This window comes from Dromaius novaehollandiae, chromosome 17, assembly GCF_036370855.1.
Source record: "Dromaius novaehollandiae isolate bDroNov1 chromosome 17, bDroNov1.hap1, whole genome shotgun sequence".
In the NCBI taxonomy this organism is placed as follows: domain Eukaryota; kingdom Metazoa; phylum Chordata; class Aves; order Casuariiformes; family Dromaiidae; genus Dromaius; species Dromaius novaehollandiae.
In genome coordinates this window covers 6,041,935-6,058,943 of record NC_088114.1, presented here as the reverse complement: position 1 = coordinate 6,058,943, position 17,009 = coordinate 6,041,935, and the positions used below count along the sequence as shown (strand labels likewise).

At 41.7% G+C, this 17,009-nt stretch overlaps 1 protein-coding gene across 1 annotated transcript in view; it reads right to left on the bottom strand.

The window, feature by feature from the left end:
* TMEM132C (transmembrane protein 132C) overlaps nt 1–17,009 on the bottom strand; it is a 218,977-nt gene that overhangs the window by 25,115 nt on the left and 176,853 nt on the right. The window contains exon 5 of the mRNA XM_026114607.2: nt 7,541–7,684. Coding sequence (XP_025970392.1) covers nt 7,541–7,684 — 144 coding nt within the window. The remainder of the gene's footprint in view (nt 1–7,540; nt 7,685–17,009) is intronic.

The window sequence follows — 17,009 nt, the reverse complement described above, 5'->3', positions numbered from 1 at the left end:
AGCCGGGGAGCTGAAGGAAGGCATGAGATGACAGGGAAAGAAGTCTGCACGGATACGGCTTAAATGTTTCTTAGGCTGCCCTTGAAATTTTTGCATATTATGTGACAGCAAGGTATTTACACCTTTCATTGCTGAATTTAAGTATCTCAGCCCACGTCGATTTTGAGTTTCAATCTCCAGACAGGCTGATGCTGGGGAGTAGGGTTATATATACATTCATGGGAGCACTTCCTCTGTGAAAGCTCCACACATTGCTAGCCTGTATGTTGTATTTGCATCTGACAGAAGCGTGCAGTAAAACTTCATTTTTCTAAAGCTTTTCTGAAGTTTTTCTGCTCTGCTGATGTATATTGATCCCAGTAAATCACAGGACTAGGAAAAGTATGGGGGATGGACTTTCTATTTGTAATTATGTTCACAATACAATACATCATATTAGATTTACCAGAAGAAAACCCAAAAAAGTAACAGGGCTGCAGACCAATAAAGCAGTGGAATTTCCAAGCTCTCACTGATCTGTTGTGTTTTAAAGGCTTCTCATTTTGACACAGATCTCAAGAATAGAAAGGATTAGAAGAGAAAAGGGGAACTATCAGATAAAGACGGTGCTGCTGGGTTTGCACTCGAGAAGAGATACGGCTTCTGCTTTTGAGGGCTTCCAAGGCTACGTGGGGATGCGGTGAGTCGTAAGCGTATTTGCAGTTCCTCAGCTGCCGCCCTCGGACTGCAGGGAGCCGTTTGGGGTAGACCCTCCGGGGAGGTCTGCGCCGCGCAGCGGGGCACAGGACAGGGACCCCATCTGTCCTGAGCCCCCCGGTGTGTCCCACAGCTCCGGCGGACCCCAGGCTCCAGGCCCCCCGGCAGCGGGGCTGTGTTGGCTCCGACCCAGCTCTCTGCTCCTGCTCCTGGAGCGAGCGGAGGGCTTGCACACCTGCGAAGGGCTTGCACACCTGCGAAGGAACACACACATCCCTCACGAGCAACAGCCCAACTCTTCTACGCTCCTGCCAGAAAGCTAGACCATTATTTTATTTTTTAAAATGAGAGCACTGGTACAATTTAGACTGTGCTCTGGGACGAAGTACCTGAAGGAGGATCCACCCTGCCTGAGGAGCTGCCTGCACGTTACCGCGGAGGAGGACTGGCAGTAGCTGCTGCTGTTTAGATCGACCCCTTCACGCTTTCACTGAGCCCTGTAGGACTCTTGTAAAACCGCATAAGAGAGATTTGCAAGCATCACATTAAAGTGACTGCACAGAATACGGCCGGGCTATTATTAGCCTGTATTAGATTCCTGGAAACCCCATCCAGGGTAACCTTCCACCTCTCCCTTTGCTTTACAGGACTGAGTTAGGAATGAGACTTGTTTTAAGCAGAAGTTTATCCACTTACTTGTTATTCAGCATGTTCATCTCTACAACAGTTGCACCTAGCTAACAAACTCCAAATAGAGTTTTATTTGACCTAAGTAAGAAATGAGCCATAAATCGTGTTATATTCACTGTACAAGCTTTTTATTGGAAGTCAGTGTTCTTCCTGGGTCGAAATTGCTGGTAGGAACAACCAGTCCTTTCTAGTCACTCCCTTGTTTTTATTTTCTCCTATAACCTGCACTAAAAACATAATGTGATGCCCTAAATCTTCCGAGACTTGAAGGCTTTGTAATAAAGCCCCACACAAAGAATATATGTGTATGCTAAGATGCAGAAATGCAAGGCCTGTTTGGATGCCTACCCTGCCGGATGCAGCAGGAGTCAGAAGGTCTGAGGAAAAACTGTAATGTGCCCATGATGTGCCAGGGTTTCTAACGGGATGAAATCTTCCGAAACTCTGCTTCCCCTTGAAATCACCATTTGCATGTCCCCGTCTCACCATTCCCTGGGTCCCGGCTTCACTCTCTCTTGAGTGCAGGTCTGGGAAGTTCACAGGGACCTGGGAGCAGCCGAGCCCGTGCAGCAGGCATGGGGACTGGAGCAGACTGGGCAGCAGAAGCTGGTGCTGCAGCAGGACGTTATCCCCAGTCAGTCCATCAGCTGTGTGGAGAAGCTGATCCCCATTCAGATCAATACACGTGCAGAGTGTGGGAACTAACCGTATCAGCCTTGCTTATGTGTGTATAACCGTGCTCTTCCAGGTAAGGCCAACCCAAATAAAGGACTGAATGTTTTCCCTGAGCTCCAGTGGCAGAAACCTGCTTTTGAATCTGAAGGTCCTGACATCCAGGCTCTGTATTTCAGAGAGCAAGCCATCTTGCTGCCTCAGTGCCTGGCCACTGATTCAAGTCAGAGTAAATAACTTTCTGGTTGTTGCCTAAACAATACGATGAAAGGCCATCTGTAAATACATACTCTTACTTTTGTTAAGAGTTTTTGCTTTGGAATAACCCTGGTACTATGATGAGACTTTAAGGAGCCTGAGGGACTGTTCCCATACCATTAAAATTTCAGGGGAGCTTTGCTGATGGCTTTAATGAATGCAGGACTTTAATGAGTGCAGGACTGAGGCTTAAGAGATCGATTCTTTATTAGCTGCCTGCAGCTCAGCCACTCAGCCTGGAACTGCATTCGACCTACCGGCAGAAAAATGCATAACTCAACTTTTATTAAAAATACCTATGGATGCTGCTAACTAGACGTTTCTCTGCATATCAAAGGGAAAACAGCATTTCTGTATCTAGTTTTAAGATAGATATAAGTTTTGCAAATACTTAAAAGCAAGGCAGAGCACTGAAAGTTCTTTGTAGTTAAATAAACAGCTGAAGAGCTTGAAGTATAGCTAACTGTTTAAGATTGGGAATATTAAGACAATAGTCAGGTATCTTCTAAATAACAGCTGACGTCTGTTTTTCATTAATAAATAGGGTCTTGTGATAGAGCTCCAGTTATAAAATTTTGAAGATAAGCTATTAAAATTAGTACACAACTATTCACTGATCTCTTAGGAAAATGCCCACCTGTCAGCTTCTTTCTTGGCAAACTGAGACCTTCCTGCAGCATGTGTTATAGAGCATCCAGACTGGCCTTTAATCTGAATAGATTCACAAATGAACAGCTGACTTTTCAACAAAAGTTTGTGTCTTTTTAGTGAGAATGAATTTCATTTTATAAACCATTTTCATCACAAATGGCAAAATCTCTGAAACTTCTATGAATCCTAAATAATTATTTCATGTGAGTAGGTTCACTGCACTCAGCAGTATTCACAGTGAAGTTATCCATGTGGGTAAATAACTACTGGACTGGGCCTTCAGACAAGAACTGTAGCCTTCACAGGTGCCTATAACTCCCATCACTATTGCTTTGAAAGCATTGACACCAGCAGCGTTTCCAACACTTGTCACTATTAAGCTAGAGTTCAACCATAAAAATCCCTAGCCAGATTTTCAGCCCCCAGCAGTTCAGTGTTGCTTTGATCCGGGATTTTGTTTCAACTTACTCTGATAAGAGAGGGACAGCTGTGACACTCTGCTCTGGTTCCGAGCTCAAACCAGAAATTCTTAATATTTTTCCAGTGGCCTTTACCTGTGGTTCTGTCTCTCTCTGCTCGCTGGTCCCAATGGAAACAAGAGCCCACATCTATTAACAACTACTGAGGGTCATCTTTAAGGTAACATCTCTGTTTCTGTTCTTAGTGATGACCCTAGCAGCTACATGTACTGATTAGTACTATTTGAATCCATATTTTGGTCTGAAAACATCTCCATGCTATTAATGCCATTTAAAAATAGAAAGAAACTAGTAAATAAGGTCTTCAGAATATGGTTTAGGATGACAACATTGAGATTATTACCCATTTTTTAAATTTACCAATTATAAATAATATAAATAAATAGGAGAATAAAATACCATGTATATAGCATCCCTTCATGTAGCAATGGCATAAAAGCTAGTCCAAGAATGACAAAATGCAAACCTAAAATGCTTACGGTAGCTTCTGAAATACACATAGACAGAAGATTTTTGAACACAGATTATTTCCATGGAAAAACTATCCACAACTTTGTAGGCATCCCCAAGAGTCTGCAATCTGGAGATGTCACTAGGTATTACCAGTCTCCTGAAACCCTGCTCCTTTCCACAGCACCAAACTGCAGCTGTTTTAGCAGCCCAATGACCCGGGAACCTGGAGCCGTGTTTGCTCTTGAACAAACTGCACCGAAGCAGCTACAATCCACTGGAATTTCCAGGAAATGGGAAGGTGTCTAGGTAAGGAACTACAATTACTCTTAATGGATCCAGATATATGGATCCTATTGGTAAATTCCAGCTTAGCACAGTCAAATTTGGCTGTTACTTGATTTTTACTGCCATAATAAATTTTGTGTCCACTTTTAAAAGGTTGGATCACTGTGTGAAGGTCTAGAGCATTCAAAGACTTTTAAAGTTCATGAAATCAACTGTAAATTTGGAAGTAGAGGAGCTGAATGCCGTTAAGAGCTGAAACAGGGTTATTAAAAAAAGTAAAAGGAATTGTAGTCAGCAGATTAAGCCAGGACACAGACTACGTGCTGAGCTGCCTAGAGACCATGCTTCTTATCCCTGGGGAAACTGTTACCTGTTACTTGCAGATATATCTATGTTTAGATGTCCACTGGGCTCTGCCACTGAGAACCATGTAATTGCAGCCAAACTGAAGGTACTGCAAAAATTAATACAAATGGGCTTTTACCTGGTGGCTGTTCAAACAGAAAGGCATAAACATTACCTCTGGGCTCTTTACATGAACCACACAAATGGACACTTATTTATTTGATGACTAACTATTACAGACTAAGTCCTAATAGGCACCGTCAGAAATTCCACATAACTGAAATTGAACCAAAATATCTGTGTGAACCTCTAGAAGGTGAAATGTCTAAGTATTAAACAGCTCTCATCAATATCTCCTTATTTTTCTTAGTTTGTGGTTTAAACTCATTAATCGGCTTTCATACCGGTAAATACGTACTGATGCTGCTATGATTTGCTGTGCTTGGGAACATGAACTGAAACATGTGAACACATTCCTTCTTGGAGATACCATGATCTTCCACCAGCAGGTACTATTTATAAACTGGGCATTTTTAAACACAAATGTTACTCCCAACAAAGCCTCTAAAACAACATTTTAGAGAGGAAGATGATATATCCAATGAATTTAACATAAATCTTGATGGGGACTTTCAAAAACGAATTAAGGATGAAATGCCTTTGTGCTTAGATTTGAAACTTGGAGTGCTTTTTAAAATCAGAATCAAAATGAACATTTCAATTTGACTTGAACCGCAAACTTCATTCCCCTATGTTAAGAAATTTCCTGGGAATTGGAACATTCTAGGTGAAAAAAGCCCTTTTCCCTTTATGAGGAGATGATAAATTTTTGTTCAAAGCATTTCATTGAACTCTATTTTTTAACTAACGGCATGATTTATAGCAGTTAGCACTCGTGTGCCACAGATGCATTCCTCTTGGGACTCTGCATATATTTCTAAATGTACAGAAGATAGTCTATCTATTCATCAGAGCAATTTCAAAACACTTCTGAAGAGAAAGAAATTACACCTGAAAAATTTCTCTAGTTGATTCCAAAAAACATTGTGTGTTGGCCTCCAGTTACTTGCTTCACTTTAACTTCAGAGTGGCTACACAGGGAAGCTTCTAGAAGCCACTTAAAAATGTTCAGCTAGTGCTGAGACTCCATTTTAAGAAAAATCCTTTTAGTGGAAATAAATTATTTCTGCAGAAAATCAGAGAAGAGTACAGCAGGTTCCCAAGTGCTAATCAAAGGACACAGCACTTCAAGGAAACCTTCCGTCCAAACAAATAGCTGGAGAGCTGCAAGAGTTCAAGATGTACTGCAATTACTGCGAGAACACTCTCGTTCTTGTGAGATTTGGGAATTTCTTTTCTTCTTGATCAATATGCTTCAAAACCATGAAACCCAGAAGACTTTTTTTTTGCGGAGGAGTTCTTATTTGGGAAATCACTGTGCTGTCATCTTCTGTGCATCATGGGGTGATGTAGAACAAACACCCATCAGATTTATTTTGTTCTCCTGACACGAGTCCTTCTCTAAATGGAAGATGTGGAAGTTCCGTGGTTGTTTTCACAGTCGGGAGGAACAAATCCCTGTGGGGCTGGAATTATTTGGTGAAATTCTGCAAGCTGTCTAAGGAAGAAGGCTTGTCTCGGTGATCCCAGCAGTCCTTCCTGAATTTAGTTTTTTAAAAATTTGTAAATGCCATCTTGTATTTTTTCTTCCTCAGGAACACTTCCAATGTGGTTTCCAACAAGGCTACAGTCAGGATGAACCCCAAGTCAAATTCTAGCTATTATTTTTATTTGTAGTAAGGTGGGTACCTTACAGGAAAAAAGGTTAAGAGGAATTCTTTGGAAAAAGCCCTGTGAAACATCTGATAGATAGGAGCTCCTCAAGCTCCAGCAGACCAGAGAGATTTGTTTGGCTTTGGAGGGTGCACTAGAAGGAGAAAACCAACTCTGCATCTCTGTAATGGCTTCATTTTTCCCACCTGCTTGGCTGCTGGTATAATAAATGCTTCTACATAAATTGTACAACAGTGCAGGAAGCAGCTGGATGCTGCAAGTTTACATAAGTTTTATTGCTTTCCATGAACCTACAAACCAAACTCACTGCAATACATAACACGGTGGCAGTGCTATTTGTACGCTATACATCCAAGAGAGCTGATAGCCTCTTAAAAACACCTAAAGATTATAATCACAAAGCCCACTGTGCTATGTGCTGTAAAGTCACATAACATAATAAAAACCCTGTTCCAAAGAGCTTATGGACGGAGGATAAAATCACCCTTGCTCAAAGACCATGCGCTATGGAAGCCCTATCTGGAAAGCTGCAGTGGGCTTCCCGGGGAGCACTGTCTTTGTACCGACTCACTGCACAACTGGGAATTCCCTTCAGGGCTGTGACTGCACATGCACAGCAGAAATAGCTGAGCTGCCTTAAGACCCTACCACCCACTGGTGTTTGTTACTGCGTAACATTAAGCTGCTAGCGCTAAAGCTGGCAGGTCATATGAGTGCTTTCCAGCCCCTTCTGTGCAGAATCAACTTGTTAATTCGAAACAGCCCTCAGCAGAATGTGAAGTGGAGCAGGGTGACTTTGCACTGCAGTTGCTGGGGCAAGCTTGTACAGTCCGTCCCACTGACTCAGCTGCAGAGGTGATAATCACAGCTGGAAAGGTGATGAGAAACATCTGGAGAGGCAGTACTAACCAGCTGCAGCAGAGCTGGTTTTGGAGTGAATGACTAACTGCGCACGGAGGACTTGAGGTGACATTATCACGATCTTTTAAAGCAAGGACACAGATAAAAATTAAACACCAAAATTCTGCTGAAACTCGGTGTGGTGACTGTGCTGATGCACTTAACTCTCTCTTTGTCTTTAAATACCTCCTCCTCGCACTACTGAAACCAAAGAGTGATCAATTTGCAGGACTAAATTTACTGGTCAATCCTGGACTATTATCCTGTTTTAGAGCAAGGCGTGACATTTCAGAAGCCAACACACAGCATGAACTTACCTTGATGACATCTTCATCAGAGGATTTGCACTCCACTGATTCTGAGATGTCTGTCACAGCACTGTTCTCCTCAATGGAGACCACTTTGATGGGCACGGCAACAGTTTTTCCGGTGAGAATTGCTGTGTTCAGAATTTCCGTGTCCTGCAAACGGAGCAAAGCAGAGCACTGTTACGGGACTGCCCAAGAGATTTCCAGAACACAAGCTCCAGCTCTTCAGCTGTGCTTATACTCAAGAGAAACAGGTTATTTCTCAGCAGCTCATCTAACCTCACCTGCAGTCAGGCTCAACTTGGTAAAATGTAGTAAACCCCCATCTGTACATTTGCTAAGAAACAACCATCAGCTGCATTGTACACTGTTAAACAGGGAGCAAAATGAGAGCAGCTTAGCTCAGTGCAGGCAGGAACACATCACAGGTCACCTCTACTTTTTAAGTATGTGCTGCTTTTCCCAACATCTACCTTCCAAAACATGAGTTCAGCATTTTTACTAAACTGGATCTCACTGGCAACATTTGGGATAGGTTGCAAAAGTCTGGAAGAAAAAATATTACTCTTTGAATCAAAGCCCATTGCAAAGATGGGGCCTCTCTGTGAACTTTGTATCTGGAACTGTTTCAATATGATTTAATTTCCTTTGATATGGCCGATGAAGAAATGTAAGGAATCCAGAAAGAGTTAGCGATTCTATTAACTGTAGAGAAATAACAAGGAAATCTGGAGTTTGAACTTGGGTCATGGCATATAAAAGCCTTTCAATGCACCATCAGCTAAGCTAGCTCTTCTAGCAACTGGAATTGTTTCATCATCGCTGTATTCCCAAGATTCCCATGCAGGAACAACTTTACGGTTTTCTCCAACTTTCCAGCTTTCAGGTCTATAAAGTGAATAAAATATTCAGCAAAATCCTCAGCACCAAAGTTGAGAGGACTGCAGCTACTGAAGTCAGCAGTAGCAAAACGGAGCACTGATTCAATAGACATTGTTTTCGATTCAAGTTTAGTGAGTTTGATATCTGGGTCAGATTTTCTTTTCATCTTGCAACTTGTTATTTCTCAGGTTCTCCTACAGCTCTCATAAGAAACCCCAACAAACTTTAAAAAAACTGTTAAGAAAAGGGATGTTGACTGTTCTGGGAAAGTAAGAACCCTACGTAATTCCTACAGCATTTACGGAAACCTTGCTATGCAACACAGTAAATCAGAGCCAAATTTATAAATAACGATTTTTAGGTGTCTAAGGCCATTTTTAGGAACTCCGTATTGTTTCAAAGGTGGAGACTCCCCACCCGATACAGGTTCTGCCAGGTGCCTAGCATTTTTTAACAGCAGAATATTGTAGGGAAATGCATGGCTTTTGGCACTTAACTTTTGCGAACCAAACTTGAAAATTTGTTTCCAAAGTATTCATTTCCTTGTACTGTTTTTTTCCAAAAGGCCAGAAACAGGCACAAAGGAGCAGATTGTGACTAAGAATTCAATAATAAACATGACCACTTTCTGTCTGCAGATTTCCAAAGCAACAAACGTTGAGCAACCCAGACAGGCTCACCAACAGGCAGGTTCAGCACATTCTTCACTGCCTGTTCGGCTATTGGAAGCACTGTGTGTCCTTGGAAATGGATCTTTTGCCTCAATCCCTTAACGCCTTTACTTATTTTTTGTGACTCAGAGTGTTAAACAGTGCGAACTAAGGACTCCAGGGTGAAGGAGCAGAAAGAGACTTTGTGGAAATGACAGGGCACCTTTTCAGGCTATCTCAGCTCTGCTTTGAAATGATTCCACTCTGATCCAGTTTGTCTTTAGCTACTGAAATGAATTACTGATAGAGAAATCTAATTTAAAGTGACAGGTTCAGAGAAAGAGAAATCCCATAAACAGAAACATCTTTCAGATATAAAACATACTGTGTGGCTTGGAGATTCATCCATGTGTGCATTTAATGGCAATTTATGATGTTTCAGACACATAAGAAAATCATATACACACAAAACAAAACAACCCCACCCCATTTCCAAGAGAAGATGAAAATGAAGAGATGTGGTTATGCGGTGAGGTGAAACTTAGGTGCCAGGAGCAACACAGCAAGTTCATCATCTGGGTGTACCTTGCAACAAACTGCCTGCAAGTCACTAGATCTTCCCCCAGTTCGACTTTGCTCCTGCCTGCAGTGCTGAGAAACCAGTGGGTCTAACATAAAGTCAAATAATAACACAAACAGGAGGGTAGGTAAGTGGGAAGCCCAGCAGACAAGACCACATGGCACTCTGACTTGCAGGAGAAATCCTGTGCTCCTAAGATTGCCCATGCTGTGAACCAGCAGGGAAAGACCAGCTTTTTCTAATCTGGTGCTACGCTGGGTGATGGGGAGAACGGCAGCAGACCACGCTAACTCGCGTTTGCTGCATCGCCAAGCAGAGCCGCTGCTAGGCTCTGAGCCTGCACCATGGCACTGCAACCACACCAGAGGACAGGATAAGAGTCCAGTATTGGAGACATGGCTTGAAAAAGCAGGATGCAATTAAGGTTAAATGCAAGGTGCTACATTATAGTAGCAAGAACTAATTCTATAAATACAGGATGGAGAAGATTTAACAAGAGAAGCTACTCTCAGAAAGCATTCGGGAGTTACAGTGGATCACAAGCTGAGCATAAGTTAGCGATTTCATGCTGCTGTGGTTTAAAAACAAATCAAAACAAAGGATCCTCCTGAAGTAAGATGTATAAACAGAGTATCACCTGTAAGATACATGAGGTACTCCTTCTGCTCCACTCGGCACTAGCAAGGCCTCAGCTAAAGGACCATGTCCAATTTTGAGCATTACACTTCAAGACAGACATGGATCAACTGAAGAGAAATAGAAGAGAGCGATGAGAGTAATCTGAAGTCTCGAAAATATGATCTGTGAGGAATGACTGAAAGAATTGGGATAGTTTAGCCTAGGAAAGATTAAGTGGAAAGATGCTCACTGTCTCCAGATATGTAAAAGTCTACTGAAAAGGAGGAAGAATAAACTGTTTTCCATATTCATGGACAGGGCCTGCAGGAACAGGCTTAAACTGCAACCAGAAAGATTTAAGTTTGACATTAAGACAATCTCTATTATAAAAATAATGATAGGGAAGTGCTGGAATAGGTTGTCTGGGAAAGAACAAAATGCAGTTTATCATAAGAGATTTTTTAAGTACTTTATATACATCTTTCAGAAATAACACTGGTTCTTTGAGCAAATGAAAGGGAGCAGAGGACCTCTTGTGGTTCCTTCCACCCCTCTATTTTATGATTCTGAAATTTTCCAAATGGACAATAACACAATATATATCTTGTATCCTAAACGATGCTATTTGCTTCAATCATCCCAAAATGAACCTTTAAAATGAAGAAGCTGGACAAGCAACTGTGACTGATAATCCTGCTTTGTGCACTATTACAGTACAGAACTCATGTCCCAGTTGTTAAGTAATAACCTGTCACTTCTGTTTCTTTCTTTCCAATAGGTCGTTACTGGGGAATCTGAATTCTAAGTGGGTTTGATATAAAGCTACGATTACAAAGGTTAAAAAACCTACTGAAATTCCCCAAAACCTTTCTGGAGAGAAGACACAGCAAATTTGACTACTAGCACATTATCAGCAATTAGAAACCTCAATCTTCTGCCCTTTGCTAATGGATTCATTAAAGGAAGCACTCTGCATTTGAATGGATTTATTTTGATTAATTGCTTCAGGTCAGCATCTGCACAAAAAATTGTAAAAGGCATAGTTTGTCATGATAAAGGCTACTGAAGTTCTACATACAGTTTTACAATACCAACTACAGGAATTTTGCATTCATGATGTGCACAGAGGAAATGGAAATATATTGGACACATCATCTAATGAGTCCATAGCTGGTACCATTACAATCAGTAGCGATCCTCAGCATTAGGAAGCAATTGGTAGCTACCTTGCTACAGCTTTGAGGAGAGATGGAAACCTTCATACTTCACCTCCACTGAACTCAGTTACAACTCATTGGTATTACACAGATTAAGAAACACTAAAGTATAAGCTATTAATATACTACACATTATGGCACAGGCAATTTTCAAATCTGTCACTTCCCTTATTTGGTCTGTAAATGCCCTGTGCTCTTCAGCTGTGATATTTAAACAGGCAAGACCAAGGAATTCAGTCTTACTTCTTTTGTCTCTGGTTACGACTGAAATAGAAAAAAGTACATCCTATACCCCCGTATACTGAATGGCCTTATGGTGCAACTTCTGCCTCCTCTATGTTTCCTTTATATTGCTGCGATAGAATCAAAGGCCTCAATGTGACAGAGAATCGGCCCACTGTCTGCGCCCATACACAAGCTGTTAGGCAGAAAACTGTAAATAATATATGAAAGGATCCATGGTCCAAGACTCCTCAAAAGCTGAACTGGAACTTCATAAAAATAAAAGGAGCTTAAGTAGAACTCTTATGTGTGCCTGCTCCACAATATTGAGCACTCTGAACAAGCACCAAAGACAAGAGGGCTCTCATTCAACACCCAGGACCGGCGTTTCCCTTACATTCGGCCATTGCTTCTAGCACCCTGGATTATCCATTGATAAACAGAAATTGCAGTTGAATCTTTGAGAATACATCAAGCAATATAAAGAAAACAATTGTTCTCACATCAGGCAACTGCAGGAAATATGATAGCTGGTATAGGTGGTGATTTTTATGTTCTATTTTTAAATGCAATATACTATCCTGTTTGCAAGCTAGTTTGGGAGTATACAAACAAGATTACTAAGAAACCTTTGGAGAAGCTAAGAACTCATTTAAAATGTAGGCACTTTTCAAAATCACAGCAACTTGGCCATTTCCACTTTCCTTAATTTTTAAAATCCCCCAAGAACTAATCTACTTTCTGTGCAGGCAGCAACTAAAGTTTTAAAATCAAATTTATTCTGTGTGGCAAAAGACTGAAAATGTCTGATAGCAATATTTGGACTTGTTCCCAATAAATTTAAAAATGGGGAAAGCCGTTTAAAGTAAATTGAGAGAACAGAAAGAGGATGAGTTATAAGTAGGCATCAATATCCAAGCTGGAAAGAAGTTTCTGTAAGAGTATTACGAACTTTCAAAAAACAAGGGTTGTCATTTCCAAAATCAAAATGGGGAGCTACTTAAGTAATTCCCACTGATTTGGAGGTGAGATGTGAGCCGTGAACTTCTTTGGGAGGCTCATGCTGTCTTTGCAGTACGATGAGAGAAACACGAGGTCTGACTGACACTGCAGAGACAAAGTCAGTCGTCTTGCATGAAGAACCGCCTGTCAACTCTTGACTAGGATCATCCTTTCCTGTTACCAGGGCATCGCTTTAATGAATATAGCATATGGAGGAAACCATTACTATTTGTACATACTTAACTAGCAAACAGTGGTATTAAGGAGTATTTTCTTTCTTGTTCCTGTACGGGTTATAGGAAGACTTTAGTGGCTAGACTTAAGGCTCCCACTGAAGGAGACAGTCAGACACAAACCATTTAGTTGTGTGCATAAGAAATGACTTTAAAAAGTGACTGAAAAGTTTGAACTTCAACCTAGTTCTCCTAAACAGAAAACAGTAAATGTCTTCACCCAACATAGCATTTTCTTTACCCACTAACAAAACACCTATCCTTTCCCGGCTCAGATAATGCCTTGTATCCTTGCCCAGCTCAAGTCAGCACTTCTTTTGCTTGATGGAAAATTTAACAAAGGACCTGAACCATCACACTCATCACCAAGGCCACAGACTGTCCCTCCTCCGCACCAACCTTCAGCATGTTTCAGTGGCCTCACAAATGAAGCCCAGAGGTCACAACAATGTAGTACCTAATACAGACACAGAACCTTCTGTGCTGGCACCTCATACCGCAAGCACGGTACGAACCCTCTGTGGTGTGAGCAACTTCTGTTGCTTATCTGTCTTCCCCAGATACACAAAGAAAGTAGGAGGTCTCAGTGCCTTCCCTACCTCTTTGTAGCTAAGCGCTCGATTACGTGTGACTCCAGAGCAAGCAGTCAGGACAAAGGGGATACTCGCATTTCATTTCTCTGCATGATTTGAAAAAACATTTGATCAAGAATCCCACGGGCAAGAACTGGTTAAATTATGTCTAGTGATTTCAAGTTCCTCTATATATGCCAATACCAAGTTACGACAGTCACAAATCTCCATACCACATTTATATAAAAGGAGAAGAATCAACTGGCATTACAAAGAAAAATGATGAGACCAGAGTCAGGCTTTGACACCAACATTACATCACATTGAGAGCTGAGTTCAGTGAGACCAGTTGCAAGTATCACCACTATGACAGAAAGTCACAAGCTTTGCTGCTTAGAAGCAGGTGAATTTTGGACTGCAAGCTAAGCCTGACATAATGATCGAGAGTACCATAAACTTTTGGTCATACTCTGGTCTTGGTTACTTCAGAGTTAATTTGGATAAAGCCCATTACGAATAATGTTGGTATAAACACTTTTTCCACACTCATTGTGCTATGTCACAGAAAATTCAGCAGAGCTGGTATTCAAAAAAATCAGTTCTTTTTTAGAGGTGGAAAATAACATCCATAAAGCTGATGTGTTCTAGCCAGAGCTGAGGAGATGCATGCGCTCGCATTTCGTCAGCTACGTATTCCTGGAAGTTAGGTAACATTATGGTTAACTCTGCAAGAATATCACAATTTATTCCATCGCTGTTTCAGCCAGGGAACTTCCACTGATGTCAGTGGGAGTTCTGCGCAAAGAGCAAGAATACAGAAAATGAGCCTTAGTTGCTAAAATTTAGCTGAAGAGCAAACCTTATGTTCATTCAACCTCGCAATCGTAAGAAGGCAAGCATTCAACCATGACTAATTTAGGAACTAATTCAACATTAAATTGCGGCAGAATGAGGAAGCAAAGTGACAGCTGTTTAATTAAACTCTAAATCCGATTAGATGGTGTTATCAAGAGAAATCCATGGGAGCCTGGGGTCATGAGAATGGTCCTGTTTACAGGCTGCAAATTCTGCAAGTGGAATCGCACCGAACGATGTTAATCATAGCTTACCATTAAGATTTCTTCCTCACCCAAACACCCTACCTCATGAGTAACAAACCTGTGTTGTAGATCTGAAGGAGTGACACAGAAAAGCCACTTAGGTTTCAATTTACAAGGAAAGTTTCTTGAAAGAGTTTGTGGGAAAGAGGCAGTCAGACACTGTCTACCTTAAAACCAGAAACGTATTTGCCTTACGGAAAAAGGACAGGAGCAGCGAGCCCTTGCATGGCGGTGACAGCACTTGAATTGGCGGGGACGACGGTGACACAGGAGAGCTGCAGGAGCCACACTGTGCTTCCAACCACTGTTCAACCCGTCACCCCGATGAACAGTGACAGCTTGGCAACAGTTACAAGAGATGAAGATGGAGATGTGGAAGACAGAATGTAAACTCCACATACGCCAGCTACAAATGCCATAAATATGCTACCGCTGAGCGCTCAGTTATGCAGCACGAGTTTCCAGGGCACCCGAGTTAGAGCGACGCGCAGCATCCTGCTGCACTGCAGACAATTGTTATGCTGATTTGTGAGGCTGGCTGACATGATGGTTGCAGATTTGGGTTATTAATACTACTAAGATTACAGCTGATTAACAAACTGACATTGTTAGGCAGCAGATTCTGTTTATCCACATAATCCTGCGATTAAAAATAAATTATACATTGAGCTTTCAGCCAACTGGGTTCTCTGACACTCCACACTCACAGATATTATGTATGAGAAGGGAAAGGAGCTGATGTTCAGTTTTTAAATTCTCAGCACACACTTCAGAATAGCAGGAAGGTTTCCAAGGACCAAAGAGTTTGCATCGTGACTTAGGGCCTCCCTGAGGCAAAGCCACCCCATTGCAGAGAGTGGTGGATGGCAGCTTTTGTCGGTGGGATTTGGGTTGCCTCTTCCCTTTCACTTGATTTCAGTCTTGCCCACCACATGTAAATCCTGCTCTGCTTCATTTCAGTTTATCAACATGAGGGCTTTTACTTCATTAGTACCATCACATTGCAAAAGAAATGGGGTAATGCTGTTCATCATTAAAACCAAAAAGGCAACCTGCTTACTTAATTCCATCCCTCTGTATTCAAACGCGGATCCAGATGGAGACCAGCTTACTCCATGATTCTTAGACACACAGTGCCAAGGAAAACAGAAAGTAATGAGCAACCTAATACTGGTGGAAAAATCAGGCCATTCAAAATCCACATAAGAAACAGATTTATTCAATAAGAGATGCCATTCCTGCAGTCTGTTTTTGATCAGGATAGCAGAACAAAAGGTCTCAAAGTTTCTTCTGGATGCTAATTCTTCTCGACACACGACAGCCCTGTAAGGTATCTTCTCTTTATTAAATCTTTGTTAAGTGGCCAGCACTGTACATGGCACAAAAATTAAGGACAATACCTGCCCTGAAGAAACCAGAAGACGAACACAGATAAAACCCCAGCCACAGGAAGGCCCAAAGGAGGACGTTCGCATTGCTCTGTCCCCTGCATGCACAGTATTCGTTTGACGAGCTTGATGAATGTATGTGATGCCTGGGGGTCTCTAGGGGTCTTGATGAGAAGGTAAATGGAGGAAGAGTGGAAACAGGGACACAGGGAAGGGATTCAGACCCACGTTTCTCATCTCCCAGAAGAGTGGCATCAGCACTGGCTGGGCAGCATTCACCCCTTCCTCTCGAGGCTGGTCCACTACAGGGAAACCACTGGCAGATTCCTGGGGCCAGAAGGAAGGAAGGCAAAGAGGCGCCTGTGGTTACGGCGCTCAGCTGGGATGGAGAAGTCTCCCGTTCAGCACAAGCTTTCCTTTAGCTTTTGTGAACCATGTAATTTCTGACAAAGATCTGAGTGTCTTTTCAAGACGGGAACTCAGTGTTCTGCAGCTGCAATGCTTTCTTAATCAATGATCTTGTCTGTTTACAGTCTCCGTATTGAGATAAATCTTAATTACTGGCCCCCCACAATAGTAACAGACCGTTCCATTTTCTTGCCTGATTGTACAGTTTTCAAAAACCCTACCGGTGGAATTTTTAAGTCCTGATAAATTAGACTCTGCAGGCAGTAAAGGGGAATGTGGAGTATATTAAAAGATACGGATGCAGAAAGATATGCTTGGATATCTAGTCCATGCTTTCTTTACAGTGAATCCACCCTGTTAGCATCTGAACTTCCAAAAGGGAACATAGCCTATGATTACTTTGATTTACCAGATGAAGACTGTATTGCTAAATGCAATTATATCATCACTCAAAAGTAAGCATCTCCTTAAAAAAGTAAGAAGAAACTGGAGCAATTGAACAAAATAACCCATGTGTTTAATTGCTGTGTTCAGTTTACAGTTAGCAACATAATTACACAGCTGGAAAAAGGTTATAAAGCCATTACTAAAATCTGTATATCTGTA